The sequence below is a fragment of the Ciona intestinalis genome, chromosome 4 (genome assembly GCF_000224145.3).
Source record: "Ciona intestinalis chromosome 4, KH, whole genome shotgun sequence".
Classification (NCBI taxonomy): Eukaryota; Metazoa; Chordata; class Ascidiacea; order Phlebobranchia; family Cionidae; genus Ciona; species Ciona intestinalis.
Window position 1 is genome coordinate 2732978 of NC_020169.2, and position 14940 is coordinate 2747917.

General features: G+C 35.6%; 4 protein-coding genes and 1 non-coding gene across 8 annotated transcripts in view; 1 reads left to right on the forward strand and 4 right to left on the reverse strand.

Annotated features, from left to right (window-relative positions):
- Window positions 1-4029, reverse strand: part of LOC101242598 (protein Daple-like) — a 28157-nt gene extending 24128 nt beyond the window's left edge. For 2 of the 4 annotated variants that reach the window (XM_026834181.1, XM_004225918.4), the window contains exons 1-9: window positions 3927-4029; window positions 3613-3750; window positions 3428-3502; window positions 2771-2899; window positions 2147-2352; window positions 1640-1725; window positions 1475-1575; window positions 878-1051; window positions 595-661 (exon numbers count right to left, since the gene is read on the reverse strand). In XM_026834181.1, the coding sequence (XP_026689982.1) occupies window positions 595-661; window positions 878-1051; window positions 1475-1575; window positions 1640-1725; window positions 2147-2352; window positions 2771-2899; window positions 3428-3502; window positions 3613-3741 (967 nt within the window). In that variant the 5' untranslated portion in view covers window positions 3742-3750; window positions 3927-4029. Of the gene's footprint in view, window positions 1-594; window positions 662-877; window positions 1052-1474; window positions 1576-1639; window positions 1726-2146; window positions 2353-2770; window positions 2900-3427; window positions 3503-3612; window positions 3772-3926 lie in introns of all 4 variants that reach the window. The other 2 variants (XM_026834182.1, XM_026834183.1) reach the window with 2 other exon arrangements.
- Window positions 4030-4408: 379 nt separating this feature from the next.
- Window positions 4409-5969, forward strand: LOC100181738. The gene is made up of 3 exons (XM_002127550.5): window positions 4409-4998; window positions 5266-5413; window positions 5468-5969. Exons 1-3 carry the CDS (start codon window positions 4747-4749, stop codon window positions 5812-5814), a joined length of 747 nt encoding a protein of 248 aa, XP_002127586.1. The 5' UTR covers window positions 4409-4746; the 3' UTR covers window positions 5815-5969.
- LOC100184115 (ceramide synthase 1) lies at window positions 5918-9886 on the reverse strand. The gene is made up of 7 exons (XM_002127687.4): window positions 9529-9886; window positions 9312-9471; window positions 9057-9237; window positions 8580-8741; window positions 7168-7315; window positions 6620-6726; window positions 5918-6547 (listed from the first exon to the last, which is right to left on the reverse strand). Exons 1-7 carry the CDS (start codon window positions 9769-9771, stop codon window positions 6541-6543), a joined length of 1008 nt encoding a protein of 335 aa, XP_002127723.1. The 5' UTR covers window positions 9772-9886; the 3' UTR covers window positions 5918-6540.
- mir4022 (microRNA 4022) lies at window positions 9473-9525 on the reverse strand. Its single transcript, NR_034416.1, has one exon. It is a non-coding gene; the product is annotated as a microRNA 4022 (primary transcript).
- Window positions 9887-11388: 1502 nt separating the features above from the next.
- LOC100179421 (polycystin-2-like) lies at window positions 11389-14859 on the reverse strand. Its single transcript, XM_002122291.3, has 2 exons — window positions 11920-14859; window positions 11389-11856 (listed from the first exon to the last, which is right to left on the reverse strand). The coding sequence occupies exons 1-2, from the start codon at window positions 14434-14436 to the stop codon at window positions 11722-11724; spliced, it is 2652 nt and encodes an 883-aa protein (XP_002122327.1). The 5' UTR covers window positions 14437-14859; the 3' UTR covers window positions 11389-11721.
- Between the last annotated feature and the right edge of the window lie 81 nt (window positions 14860-14940).

The window sequence follows — 14940 nt, forward strand, 5'->3', positions numbered from 1 at the left end:
CTTGGATCCTGTTACTTACTGTTGTATAATTCGCAACTTTCAATTGCAATTCATGGCTTATTAAAAATTTAATAAAATCCTAAATTACTTGCGGCACCCAGTGTCCGATTGTTCAAATTAGTGCGGCGCCGAAAGTGTTAAGACACCCACATCCTGTGTTAATAAGTTGAAACACACCACACACAGTGAAAATTGTAGTTAAAATACCAATTGTAGGTATAGTTAGTAAATCACATTATTTCACACTGTTGGGTTGTTCACATTGTTGGGGTTAAATCACATTATTTCACACTGTTGGGTGAACACCATGCATTGCAAAAATAGTGTTTTAATTTGTTTGAATGCAAAACAATGTGTTAAACACATGCACAAAAACACACTTACTGCTTTTCAAAGGTGGCTGGGAGAAGCAAAATGAATAATAAAAAAGTATATATATATAAAACAAAATATATATTAATGGACTGTACATATATTTATTAATATAACTATTAAATAAATAGCTTAATACACTTCTTAAAAAAAACTTTCAAAAAGAAATTTTTAATACAAAGTCACAAATTTTCCAGAATAAAAAAAAATAAAAACACTCACCTTGTTTTAGTTCTGGTAATTCCACTTCTTCTGCGTTTAATTTTACTTTCATTCTCTTTAGCTCCACCTAATGAAATACAAACGCTTAGCGCTAAACTCGATCTAAGACACATTAAACGTATGCATTTGCTTTTGCAAAATTTGTCGTTTTTTTTTATTTTTAATTTTTTTTTAAATTATATATATATATATATATATCTATTTATTATTTTACTTTTTTTATTGTTTTTACATTATTATTCTAAATTAAAGCCGCTTTCATTTCCAACACGATCTGACTCACCACAGCAGCTTCTCGTATTTCTTTTAATCTCGTTCCAACTTCTGACGCATTGGTGACCACAGGCTGATCTTTACTTGTTTCTTTCATCTCTAATTCTCTTCTCAAGTCCTCCACTTCAATTTGGAGCAAGTTTCTCTCTTGTTTTAAATCTTCTTGCATGCGTTCGTAAGTTTTCTGAAATTTGAAAAAAAATGTTTATTTACTGTAGGGTAGCTATTATATTAACTATAAAACTTCTTAAATTAGATCCATTTAGCAAAGGTTAGCTCTTAGCCATTCAACTTCATAAGGTTAAGTACGTTGACATAAGGTGATAAACAAAACAAGGTCATATTTTATTGTGTTACTAAGTTACAGATCATAAGTTGATTAAAAACAGTCGCACCTTCAAAACTGATTTTGTATTTTTTTTTCAAAATCTCATAGACCCCATACATCATGCATATGAGAATTTATAAAAACTGCACCATTGTTTGAACTGTACAAGAATCAGCACCTAACTTCAAAAAGTCAACACATAAGTTAAAAAGGTACAATATATACCCGTGCATACCCAGTGTTAGGTGCCTAGCATTGACAAATTTAACTTTTACCAACCTTGCTCATGTCAATTTGCTTCTTTAAATGAGTAATTTCAACTTTCTTAGCATCAACTTGCATGGTAGCTTGTTGCAGTCTATCTTCTTTTAATCCAAAATCTGAAAGAAGTTTTACCAATACCATTTCATTTTACCCGCATTTTAACTTGCATAGTGTGTATACCTTGTTGAAAGTTGAGCAATTTTTCCTTCATTTTCTGCACTTCATCTTTTGCATGATGCAGTGCTTTTTCAAGTTTTTTTTTAGTTCTGTTAAAAATTAAAATGTATAAAAACTTTTTTTCCATAAAAAATAATATACAAACGATTTCTATGACACTATTAAATTAAACACCATGAAAAAACTCTTGTTAACAATATAAAATAAAGAGGTCAACCATAGGGCTATTGCCACGTACTAACAGTCAGTTATAAGTTAACTGCACATGTACCTTGTCAAAGGTTTTAAACACTGGCAGTGCAACTTGATTGTATTTTACATGATAATAAAATATATATATATATATTTTGTCAGAGTTAAGATTGATTATAATTTAGGCTATATATATACAAATAACTAAATTCATTACCATTAATTAAAACAAAACTTTTTTATAAAATAACCAAAGTAAAAATAAGGTACCAGATTTTCTCAATAATGGGAAAATCACCACTATATATACTAACTTACTTGTTTGACTTGCTTGAAGTTAGAGAATGCATTTGATCCATACAAAGTATTACATCCCTGCTTACATCATTCAGTCTTCCTACTGCTCCCTCCATTGAATCCAGAGCATCCTGAACACTGGAATGAATGGATTCTAGGTAAGAATCGGAAGATGAGAGTTCCTGCTCTTCCTCACTCCCCTCCGGAACAGAGTAGGTGTTGAAGAACTAGAAGTAATATAGTGTTTACTTGACTTTTAGAAAACTATAGTGAAAATCATATTATTTAAAGAAAAAAAGGAATCAACAGCAAAACAGCAGTTGTTAAAACCTGCTATGGGTAAAAAGTGTGGGAACGAGTGTCAGTTAAAAAGCATGGTTGATGCACTCAAAAAGAAATAATATTATTCATTTAGCATATTCGACTAAGCAATGGTTGACATAGCCTGCAATGTGAGGATTATTATTAACCTATTAAGCAAGAGGTTTATATATAATATATAAATAATATAGCGCACTTTATTAAAAATGGACATATACTGTCAATACACATCCCGATGTTACATTCTTTGAGATATTAATATTATAGGTATATATATATTTATGGTAAAAAAATGAGACAAATAAATTGTTTGGTGATGTAAACCTCATACAACTGTGACAGGATGTCGGCACGTTCATTGCACAAAGTTTGGTATCCAACTATAAATATTGTTAGCTTTTGTTGATACTTGTTTTTTAAGATGTCATCTTTAAGAATTGCTTCTAGTTCTTCCTATCGAAAAAAGTAAAGGACAACCATCAACGTAGGGGTGTAAAATGAGATTATAATATGTTCGTACTATTGTGGCCTACTGTGTCTTTGAGTAGACAGTAAAAAACAAGCCAAATAACAAACACATAAAATGTTAAATATATGGTAAATCTTCAGCTGGCACAAGGTCTATGAAATGGGATATAGGTTACGTGTTATATGTCGTTGCCAGTCTGCAGATTATGGCAGGTGCACAAGCGATTTTGTTTACAAACTTTCGGTTATGCACGCCATAATTTGTTCCATGTGCGCCAATTAATTAATTAAACAATGAAAAAACACGTATTAAATTAGGTAGGATTTCCTAACGTGGCTTTGAAATACACATGCTTGCACGCCGATTTTTGATGATAGCACGCGGGCACGTGAAAAATAACCTTCATGCATGCGCGAGATCTCGTCAGGAACTGCCATACTCTGCAGGCTGCTGTCGTTGCCCAATCACACAAAGATAAATAAGTTTCATTCATTCAATAAACCAATACCCACCATGTCAGACACTAGTTTCATATTATCACTCAGTGACTTTGCAACTTTTGTACTGTCATCATAATCTTCTAGAGTCTAAATAAAGAATTAAAATATTTAAAGCTTAATCGCATATACTTACTAGCTACTGTAACATTGAATAAAAATCATTTAAAAAACATTTCTTAAAACTTATTTAGCCTTACATTGTTTATTCGCATTTGTATTTCATTCAGCTTTTCTTTTGTTTTAGCTTGTTGTCTGGCTGCTTGCGATTTCTGCAGCTTTTGCATAACACTAGCAGCAGCGCCATGGACCAAAATAGGATCTTCCATCTTTTACACCTGTAGACTTGTTTTATAAGCCTGTTCCATACATGTTGTATTGTATGGGTAAATTTCTACTTGTGCCTTTGATTTAAAACCCCCCAAAATTAATTTTATTTTTAAACTTTAGATTTATTAACTTTCGAAACCATTTATTGTAAAATAAAAAAGGGATAAATCAGAATTTAGTTTACCTGCGTTTATATCAGTATTCAGTAGTGTATGGTTTTAGCTGCTGCTTCTTGGTGATAGTCATGCTTCATTTGGTACGCTTATTGACCTTTTGGGCACACAAGTGCACCAACCTTTGTGGCGAATGTCTGTAGCACTTTACGGTGCAAAATGTACACGTCAGATAACATTCTAACACATTTAATCAAAGAGATTAAAACCAATCTCTTTGCATTTAATAGTGATGAACGTATCAGTTTTAGTTTTGGGTTTAAAATTCACAAAATCTACTTGATTAGTGTCTGTAGTTAAAAGTTATTATTTTAATTTAGCATAAACCAGAGTCCGACTCTGGTATAAACCTAAGACACGTGGACAATTAATAAAAATAAGAGATTGTACCACATACACTTGAAACATATTGCATTCCTGCAATATTAATACAAACAAACATCCATGATATTGCATCCCAAAAAGGTGGTTTCCCAGACGTCATGAAATTGTAAACATCAACAAAAAACTTTCCCTCAATAAAATGAAAGTCGTAAAATTAGGAGATTTGATTTTTTGCGAGCCGTGAGTACAGCGAATATCATATTATGTGCAGTCTAGTTACATGTACAACACACTTGTATATGCGGTGCAAGTTTATAACCTATATGAAAATGAATGTATATAAATACTAATATGCATACACCAACACCACTAAACGCTTTTGCCAGAATGCCAGTGATGTAACTACATTTTCGTAAGGAAAACAGTATGCAGTAACGTGATTTTAGTATTGATTATAAGAAGTACCAATTCCTTCACAGTTTTGCGTCTTTTTTTTGTAAAATAAAAATGAAAATAATATGTACGGGTTATTGGAAAACTGGGACCAAGAGCATGTCAAAAGCTTTGTCTGATCTTGGTTACAATGTTTATGATTACGCTGAGCAATTGTTTTTCTTGAAAAGTTTGTGGTACAAATTTTTTGATGGAACAATTACAGATGAAGACATTTATAATGCTTTTAAAGATGTGGACGTCATCATTGATGGGCCAGCTATAGCATTTTGGGAAGAAATATACAGGGTGTTTCCTAATGCAAAGGTGCAAAAAATGCTTTTTTTAAGTAAATAACCCGTTTGAATACAACCCTAAATATAAACAGTACACCTAATTTTTTCCTCTCCTACCCTTTCTTTCTTTCTATTTTGGCGAGTTAAAATAACCAATTTTGGGGCAGGTTTTCTGATGCGACCTCCTGCAAAATTATGTTGAAAAATTCCTCAGCAGCATAAATTAAGCTTCTAATGTGGAATGGTGTTTTGTTAAATACACAGTTGTGTTAAATATAATACACTGCTAACATTTCAGGTGATTCACACAATCAGAGATGAAGACAAATGGTGGAAAAGCTTCAAGGGAATGCAGGATAAATTTTATGGCACTTTCGGGATATTTCGATTTCTGTTTTTTCTCTCACCTACCGGGTATTATATAATGCATTTGGGAAGCAAATTATGTAAGAAACAAATAAACGAAGTTGTGCGATTTTCAAATTCCTGACATTTTTCAGTTAATTATGCTTACGGCATTGAGAATATGCTGTTAGTATTGAAATGGTCAAGCAACGAAAGGTTGTACAAGCTCAAATACAGAAAACACAATGCGTATGTGCTGCATACTGTACCTGAAAACAAGCGACTAGTGCATGAACCTTCACATGGCTGGAAACCTTTATGTGAGTACTTGGACATGGAGGTTCCTGATAAGCCGTATCCACACCAGAACAAGGATGCAAGCATATTTACCACAGAGCTAAACACCAATCCACTCTTCTGTAAAATGTTTCAAGAATTCAAAATATTTCTTTGTATCGTTGTGGTTGTTCTGGCAGCTGCAGCCCTGTGGTTTTTCAAGTGAAATCCCCAGGCGTTTCACTGCGTGTAAATGTAATCTGCCATTTCCCTTGGCTATTAGTATTAATTGTGCAGTATGTTTGCCTTTATTATTGATACGAATGAAATTGATGATATTCCGATTTTATTAAAAAACTGCAATCATGATGTAAGCCATAACAAACATGCATTATGTGAATGATTCTATGCTATGTTGTTCATAAGCAAAATGATGATTTAGAAAATGGCGACAATTGAAATGTAAAGAAAATTGCACAGAAACATCACAAACAAGCAGGTACAGAATACTAATGATGAAATGGTCAATGTTACTGCTGTAGGACCGGAGTTAGCTAATATAGTGACAGTGTTTATAATGTACGGTATTCTAAAGTTGGCAAGTTTGATTACTAGATTACAGTTAAAAGAATCGTGCCTACAATAAATCACTTTTAGTCAATTCTAACAGTGTGAAACCTGAATAAAACAATTCCTTTTCGAAAATCGGCAAATAATGGCAAATATGCTTTCATGGTCAATTAAAGGCATACGAGGATGAAATAACACTATTAAATTTAGCGCATACAATAATAATTTGTAGGCGGTTTGCTTATCAGCAGTACATCTAAGCTAGGAGGTAGCTACACCTAATTTGAAACACACAAACACATGATTAATATAAAAGATATCAGCAAAGGAGGGTCATAGACTTGGGATGAGTCATCGCATTCTTCTGCTGATTAATCTCTTTCTATTCCCTAAACATAAAAACAAATTGTCAGTGCCAATACACAGTTTTTAAACACAACAAAACATAAATCTCAACTTACATTTTCTTTGTTTTACCATTTTCATCGCTAAAAGCCTCATACTCTCTGGTGTCATCGACTTCATTGGCTTTTCCAGTTAAAACTTTGTAGGCCATGTTTACAATGAACTGTAGAAAATATAGTTAACATCGTAAAGCTACAAAAGGCAACATAACATGACAGTGGGGAAATTATAGGATGTCAGGTTTAAGGAGAAATTTCAAACAAACTTATAAAATATTAATCATTGTTAAAAATACTGCTTGTTTGTCTAATAGACAATAACTACTACATAACTTTTAAATTATTAGGCATTTTTTATACAGCTAAGGTCCCACAGTGCATACTTGGGGTTTAAGCCAGGGTTGGCCCATTGCTCTGTATATTGCCCATCTTTAACTTACTCCTACTCGTACACTACTATAAAAAACTAAAAAAAAACAATTGAATATGTTATGTCTTATGGCTATGATACTGAACAGTTTGGGAAATGAATTAAAATTACAGCAACAATAACATAACATTGAACAGTCCATCAAGAAACTGCACAACTTTAAATATTGTCATACCATAAACCAGTAAACATTCATAGCGAGCAGAATCCACAGCAAACCGTTGAAAAAGTGGTAGAAGGCAATGTCTCTGGTCACCATCTGACTCACATATCCGGCTGCATACATGGCTTTCAGCGGGTACCAGTACAACCGAAATACATACCTGTTAAACAATATAAAACAAGCCTAGTTAGGCTATACATTCTGTTTGGGAACAAAAAGCAGAACTGGACCAATACAAAACACAATCTAAAGCAGATTTTTTTGGCCTATTTAATACAGGTCTGCATTTTGATTTAGTGTAAGATCACAGTATTGATTTTGCCAAGAAAACATTGCAACTTTAATTGATAAGTATGTTTGCTATTTGACAAGCTAGATGTGTATGTTATATGTTCAGAAACACTGCTGATGTCGGTTAAATGTTTATAGTTACTTATGAGTAATACATTTGCATTGTGTCAGTCTGTTATATAATAACAACCAGGAAACTGGGCCGTGATATTTCATTCAAATGCCAGCAATGTGATACTTTATATTATAGAACTACTCAAATTTCATAAAGTAATTTTGATTGGGTGTATTTAGACACCCTATGCTTGCATAGCACTGAAGCTAAGGAATTCAAATTTGTGTTATTTTCTTAAAAAACGTGACTAGTTGACACGTTTGGCCTTGCCTGTTTTGGCAAGGTAACAAATAACTTAAAATAAGCATTACCAAATTAATTTGTTACAACCTATTTACTCAAAATTACAACTATTGGGGAAGAGATATCAAAGGATGGTACATAAAAAATTCTGGTTTTCGTAAATACGAAAATATTTAACATATCATTGTGGTGTTGATAGTGTTTTACAAGTAACGTTACTGAAAAAGCATAAAACCAGTGTATTATAGTATCACGACTTAATCACACGTCAAAAGACGCCTGACACATGCGTGTGTACAGGATGTATCTTTAGCGTGCATAAAAGTGTACAGTTATTAATACACGTAATGGTGACGTGGGCTGTTAGACTGGGATGGATGGTTCAATATACATTCATAATAGCAGTAGGCACAAGGTATTGTATAAATATAGACAACCACTTATTGTAAATTTCCTTCTGCGTGGGTGTGAAAAACCGGTTGTTCCAGTGTCAAACATTATATTTATAGGTCTGTGCTTGTAAAGCGAGAAAGAGACAAAATAAAAGCATAGGCAATTTAAATGGAAGTTATAGAATTTACCAATTTGTTCAAATTTCATACCGTACAAGAAAACCACATTAAAAATAAATTTTCCAAAAAAATGCAAAACATAATCGAAGCTTAAAATATACAGTCCGGACCGTTTTAACTAAATAATGAAATGTGATACAGTTGTCCACTATTTAATCTTTAAATACTGTTCATTCAGAAATTTTCTACATAAATTGTCTTACCATGCAACACCAAACAGAATAAAACCAATTGTTGAGATTGTGTCACAGACAGCATACCACCATCCACCTTTAGTTTTATAATACACTGCAAGTTTCGTGCCCTCAAGCAAAATGTCAGTTATATCATGAAGAAAAAGAATTAATACCCCAACATTAGTGAATCTGTAAAAATATGTATCTTATCTGATATACCGACATATTATATGAATATATGACCATACTATTTAACTTTCAAAGTATAATGGACAAGACATATGAATCTGAATGACTAACCAGTATTAACCAAAAAATCAAACTGTCATTTATCCAAAATATCATCATTTTTCATTGATGTGAAATACAAGCTTTAAACAGTTTATTTAGAATCTTGCAAATGGCCAACAAAAAGTTGTAGTTATCAAAAAAACAAAAAATTTAATATGTAAATTGATTTGTTTCTTTGATATGTATATATAAGTTATTACTATTAGACATTACCTGAATATGTAAGAAAAGCCTATAAGCAGCATTGTGACGAAATGGTGAGCCAACATCACAACAGAGTCCTTTCTCCATACATCAACGAATAATGTGGCATATACAGAATGTATGTAAAAGCTGAATTGCACCATGTATGCAATGTATATCTCAGATGGTACTTCAGCACCAGACCTCCAGCCTAAAATGATTAATTTAAAAAGATGAAAATTTTACTAGAATTTGATAAAAATATTTGAAAATAAGGTGTAGTACCATAGAAAGTTGAAGGCGCGTCGTAAAAATAGTTGTGGGTCGTAAAAAAGAGAATGTAGATGGAGTAGGACCATGTACAGGAGTAAAAGAGGAGTTTCCAAGCACTTTCTGGCGCTTTTCTCGTTTCTTTTTTACCCAGAGACGAAGCAATTGCAATTGGCTGTAAATATAAACTCATATTAAAAAATGAACAATTAACAATGACTCTTATACATACCTTTAAAATGTATAGTGTAACCACTGATCTGAGAGCAGTCCATAACAGGGCTAAAAATACAGCGTAATAAAGGTCCTTCCACGCCACAACTCCATACCGTTTTACAGTGGACATCCAGCCCTTTGGAGTCTTTTGCATGGGTTCTAAATCCCTCCAAGTTTCAGACATAGTGCCAAGAACGTCATTAAAAAATTGCGAATAAGAAGGGTATGTAAAGTTGTAATTGACCCTTTCCAGAGCCATGTTGGATCACTATAACTGCTTGACCACACTGCTAACCTTCTTAAACCTCAAATTAAAAGCGAGCACAGATTAGTTGCAATATACAAACAGATATAATGTTTCTATTTAACCTCGGACTTTATTCTTTACACTGAGCAAACAAACTGAAATAAACATTCGTTCTTCTGTTTGAACAATCACCATACAATAAAGCTGTATCAATATTTCAGAATGATCTAACATACACCGTCATACCGCTATGAGTACATAAACGTGATCAGTGTTGCGTATTACCCAGTAACGCAGACATACGTAAGCATACAGCGGTTAGAAGAGGAGTGGCCTTGATAAATAAAGCTGACGAATTAAATTACAAGTTATTTTTTCCCATGCACAGCATACTGTCAGTGGAAAACTAAGGTTCTCCTGCAGAGAAGTAATTAACAGACCAGTCGGATCTGCCTGTATACGCTACTACACCTTCGATGTGTAACTAGTTACGAATGAGCACGCTTGTTGCATTTCTTGCTTTAAATATAATCTCGGGCGACCTCTAGCGATTTGCTTTTACAGAATGCATTGCAAACTAGTGTTTAACATCGGGGCTCAACTGCTTTGTACTATGCAAACTTTATTGCAAACTAGTTTCCTCTTTACAGTTTTCACTATGACAAGTGAATGCTAAAACATTTCTTTATAAACTCAAAAGAACTATAGACAAGTAACAAAGTTGTATATCCTGCTACACAAGAGCACTTGACGAGCGATAAACCGTCACATTAGCGCCGTTTAATCTGTTATAAAAACAACTCCACAGTTTTGTGTTAACATTTACTGGTTTATTCCGCAGACTAATTTCAATGGTTTTAAATTAACTTCTTGTGATGACCTTGATTAATTTACCGAACAATAATAACTTTACTGTTTTATGAGCAACGGTTCATTTCTTAAGTCATATATAAAAAAACATTGTCTATTTCCCGATTCTTTTCATTAAACTGCTATTGTGAACAGACTTAATTTTAGCTATTTTCCTTTGTTCTTCTCGCCGCTTTACCTCCATCAGCTTCGAAAGAAATGACAAAGGAACATCAAGGGATAGAAATGGGTTTCTCCCCAGAGCTGGTTTTCTTGTAGTTAAATGCACTGTAGTACTTCTGTTCGGCTGAATAAAAATTGAATTCTTTACTCGAGGAATGGCATGCAAGCCACAACAACTCGGACTGCGACGTGTCTTGCGGTTGACAGCAGGTGCTGCGTATTCTTCCTTGTAATCGGTAATGGTTAAAGAACCCAGCGCCACTCCGTCCAACAGAAGCGGCGACGACGTGCCAACGTGGAATTTCCCGTCTACCAGCTGGACGCCCAAGGACATTGCCAATACTACGAAAACCACTACGGTAACTAAAACCATCTCTGCCAAACCTTTAATACTATTACCATATACACACCGCCGCGTTAGGGTGCATTACCGGTCTCGCATTAAATGAACCACGGATAAAGCAAAAGGGCGATTGAATCTATTTTGGTCACACAAGACTGCTGTGTGTCTGTATCAGCGGCAGAACTTCGGGTAATTGCAATAGATACGAGACGAATTGGGTCATTGGCATTTTATCAGTGATAGGGTAAGCTTGCTTTCGCCGACGCTAAGTGGACCAAGCGCGTTTTTAATACGAACATAAAAATGCACCCGCCATTGCGTAATATAGGGTGGGGAAAGACGGGACACCTTTATAGCACATAATATCCTAATGGTGTTTTAAACAATCAACAACGGTTTATAGGAGTCGTGAGGATACGGTTTTATAAATTATTTAATAGTATTTGTTTACAACCAACTGGGACAAGAAAATAGAATAAAAAGTGTCCCATCGTGCCCCATTCTACTATAATTGTTAATTCACATATCCGCTCAACTACACAAAAGCCTAACGTTAAACAAAAAAAATAACATTCCAAGTGTTGTCATCACGGCGTTAGAGAATTTTTATTGTCATTGTGTTTTGCAATCATGAGTTGTAGCTCTTGCGCTAAAGGTGTTACATTCGTTGTCACCGAATTGTAGCAATCATAGGATTCTCCACTTTCATTAGATGCACGAGCCTATACACAAGTACAAAAATAATTACATGAGGGCAAGGGTAACTATAACCATAAAATGGGTACCTCTTTATATTTTTCTTTAAATCTAGTCGATGGGATACCGAAAAACAACAGGAATTGTTCTTGAACCCATGCGACTGCCAGCACTTCGGTATGAACGTTCTCGCCCATTTTTCGTTTGTGTCGAACTTTATGGAAAGTGTCGCCGACAACAGCAGCGAAAAGATTGAGGAATATTCCGATGACGAGCATCATGAATGAACCGAAGTAAATTGCCCACCAACTCTCCGATGATACGCCGTGTTCGGGCTGCTGGACGTCCATACCGGCCATAAGAGAAAACAGGGCGGTACCCGCAGCAGCTATGTGCCTGAAGTCAAACTTATTATTGCCGAACAACAGCACGCCAAAGTGACCGTAAGCTATGATGAAAACCAGAACTACGAAACTGACGCTGATCAGCTGGTTTTGCGAGCGAGATAAAGTCCTCATCATCAGCGACACCACGCGACTGCCACGGAATAGTTTGAGTGACCGCATGTAAGCAGTAAAGGCAACAGCGCTCATGAGTAAAAAGTAGTTCACATTGTGGTATGCAGGTGTTGAAAATGCCGCATATTTCCCAGGGTCTTTTCTGTACGCTTGAGTTACGGCAATGCCAGTGGTAATGTGATAGTAATACGCGGAATATGCAGCCACAGTTAGACCAACGCTAAGAGCGCTTAAACCGTTCCATAAATCGACAACAACATTATAGATTCCTCGAGCAGTCCAACGCGATGCGTGAAATTGCACGAATAAATCGAACACGATGAGACATGCAACTCCTAGATGTAAAACCTGAAGTATCATCACTATGAAGTCGACTATGTTATAAATATACACAGGCCTATAGCTGTGAGTCTGATGGCACAAATTCACGCCGCCTTCAGCCAGGAACTCGGCTACCAATGTGACAGCAGTTACGTGTCGAGCAGACGGGGTGATATACGAAAATTGCACAAACACAGCAGCAGTGGCATTGTCAATCCATAGAGAATTTTTCAGGCCAGCAACGACCGGCAAAATATCATCGCTGGTGTACCCAAGGTCTACAACGTACCCACCATAGGGATACATGGAGCGCCGAATAGAGTTCCCCAGAGCCAGCTTTGTTCCGAAATCCTCTCCAACATTAAGGTACTGCCAAGCGCTGGTAGTTTGAGACTTATGGTCGTCTTTCTCTTGTTTGTTATCAGCAGACGTCCACGTAGGTCCGAAGTCGCCCGTCTCGTAATATATCAAATCATCCACTTCGAAATTGTTGGGCTTACAAGTCTTTTTTAGCACCTTGTTTGGGAGAGTAGGGCATGGGTATGGTTTGATCCTGGTCTGTCGAATTCTAATCGGGCCGAGCATGTCAAAACGGTCAGCAATGGCGGCTTCATTTTCTTTAAAAAGAGCAGGTACTAAGCCGTCTTCTAAAAACTCGAAAACGTCTCCTCTCGCTTGAATTTCGTAGAACGAGGTGACAAAGTAATCCCTAGCGCGGTTGTGGAGACGCAGAAGCCGCCAGTCTCTTTGCAACACAATAAGAGCAGTGACAAACACAGCGAGCAAGGTCCAGGAAATTGCTTCCAACCAATAGCGCCGTACTTGTGTCACTGCCACTCTCAACTTTCCAGCTCTAACCAAACCTTCCTCCGTTGGGAATCTGTAACACCACGGCCGTTTCACAATTTCCCCAGCCCTTTTAATGCCACCAAATGACACGAAGCCAACAACATCTTCACCAAGTATGCTTGCTTTTTCTGCCAAGTTTGCTATTGACACACGGTCCAAATTAACGTATTGCTTTTTCAAGTCATTCCATTTAGCCAGGGCACGTAATCGGGCCCACTTCCCCGTGAAACCCACCCAGTCTTTTCTCTGCACTGCAGAACGGCCGTAAGAAGCGAACCAAGTCGCCATAAGCACCATTCTGATCGGCGAAACGACGAACATATTCTGAAAAATCGACAACGCAAACGTGAAAATCCAATTAAAGAACTTGGAATTCCCATACTGCAAGCCGTATACCACGGTTAAAAACGAGCAAAGAGCGACGTGGAAAAACACTAACAACCATGCAAACCATCTGCACCAATCTGGTAGAAACCAACGTTCAACATCGTCCTTTAAAAACATCTCCTTATTTAAACTACTTTGACCTGCGGTGTCATCAAACTTAGCATCAGCATTACTCTTTTGAGGAGATTTTTTTCCAATATTCAATTCAATATCGCTGATACTGATCGCATCTTGATTAGAACTATGCTCTGAAGTTTCCAATGAACTGCTTTTCGTGTAATTATCCACTTTTATGCTAAAACTAGATGAAAATTTCGTTTTGGAACTCTTAGTTTGAGCTTCAATGTTACTGTTTTGTTTAGAATACTTTTCTACAGGCCTATTCATTTCAATATCACTAATACTGATCGCATCTTGATTAGAACCATGTTCTGAAGTTGCCAGTGAATTGTTTTTCATGTAGTCATCTACTTTTATGCTTATAACAGATTGAGGTGTTGGTTTCACTGTATTAGATGGGATTTTTGACATTTTCCATTTGGCTTAAAAGCCTCTTTTGAGCAACTTTGCTAAGCTGTCGGAAGAATCACGAATTTCTGTAAAGTCCCGAACGGATACATGAAAATGTTCATTATTTTTACTACTTTTCAGAGTTTGCAGACATATCATTTTGACTTGTGCCTGCCTTATTTTGACTTGTGAACGGTGTATGTTCTTCTTGATGAGGAAAACCATCGGATGAAAATTTTCTTTCTGAATTCTCAGATGGGGCTTCACTGTATTGTATATCTTCTTCTATAATATGCTTATTTATTTCAATATCGCCGATACTAATGTCATCTAGATTAGAACTATGTTCTGAAGGTTCCCAATTCTCACTTTCAATGTAGTTATCAACTTTTTTGCTTAAATCAGACGAAGGTATCTGATGCACTGAATTAGATGGAATTAGTGACATTTTTTCATTTGGCTTAAAAGCCTGCGTTGACAACTTTGTTAGGCTGTCAGAAGAATCACGAATTTCTGTAAAGCCCC

Coding starts and splice junctions, on each gene's coding strand:
- LOC100181738 (XM_002127550.5), top strand. CDS start 4,747: ATGAAAATAATATGTACGGGTTATTGGAAAACTGGGACCAAGAGCATG. Junction 4,999..5,265: donor GGGTGTTTCCTAATGCAAAG/GTGCAAAAAATG, acceptor CTAACATTTCAG/GTGATTCACACAATCAGAGA. Junction 5,414..5,467: donor GCATTTGGGAAGCAAATTAT/GTAAGAAACAAA, acceptor GACATTTTTCAG/TTAATTATGCTTACGGCATT.
- LOC100184115 (XM_002127687.4), bottom strand. CDS start 9,771: ATGGCTCTGGAAAGGGTCAATTACAACTTTACATACCCTTCTTATTCG. Junction 8,742..9,056: donor GGCTTTTCTTACATATTCAG/GTAATGTCTAAT, acceptor ATATTTTTACAG/ATTCACTAATGTTGGGGTAT. Junction 7,316..8,579: donor ATTCTGTTTGGTGTTGCATG/GTAAGACAATTT, acceptor ATTGTTTAACAG/GTATGTATTTCGGTTGTACT.
- LOC100179421 (XM_002122291.3), bottom strand. CDS start 14,436: ATGTCAAAAATCCCATCTAATACAGTGAAACCAACACCTCAATCTGTT. Junction 11,857..11,919: donor TTAAAGAAAAATATAAAGAG/GTACCCATTTTA, acceptor ACTTGTGTATAG/GCTCGTGCATCTAATGAAAG.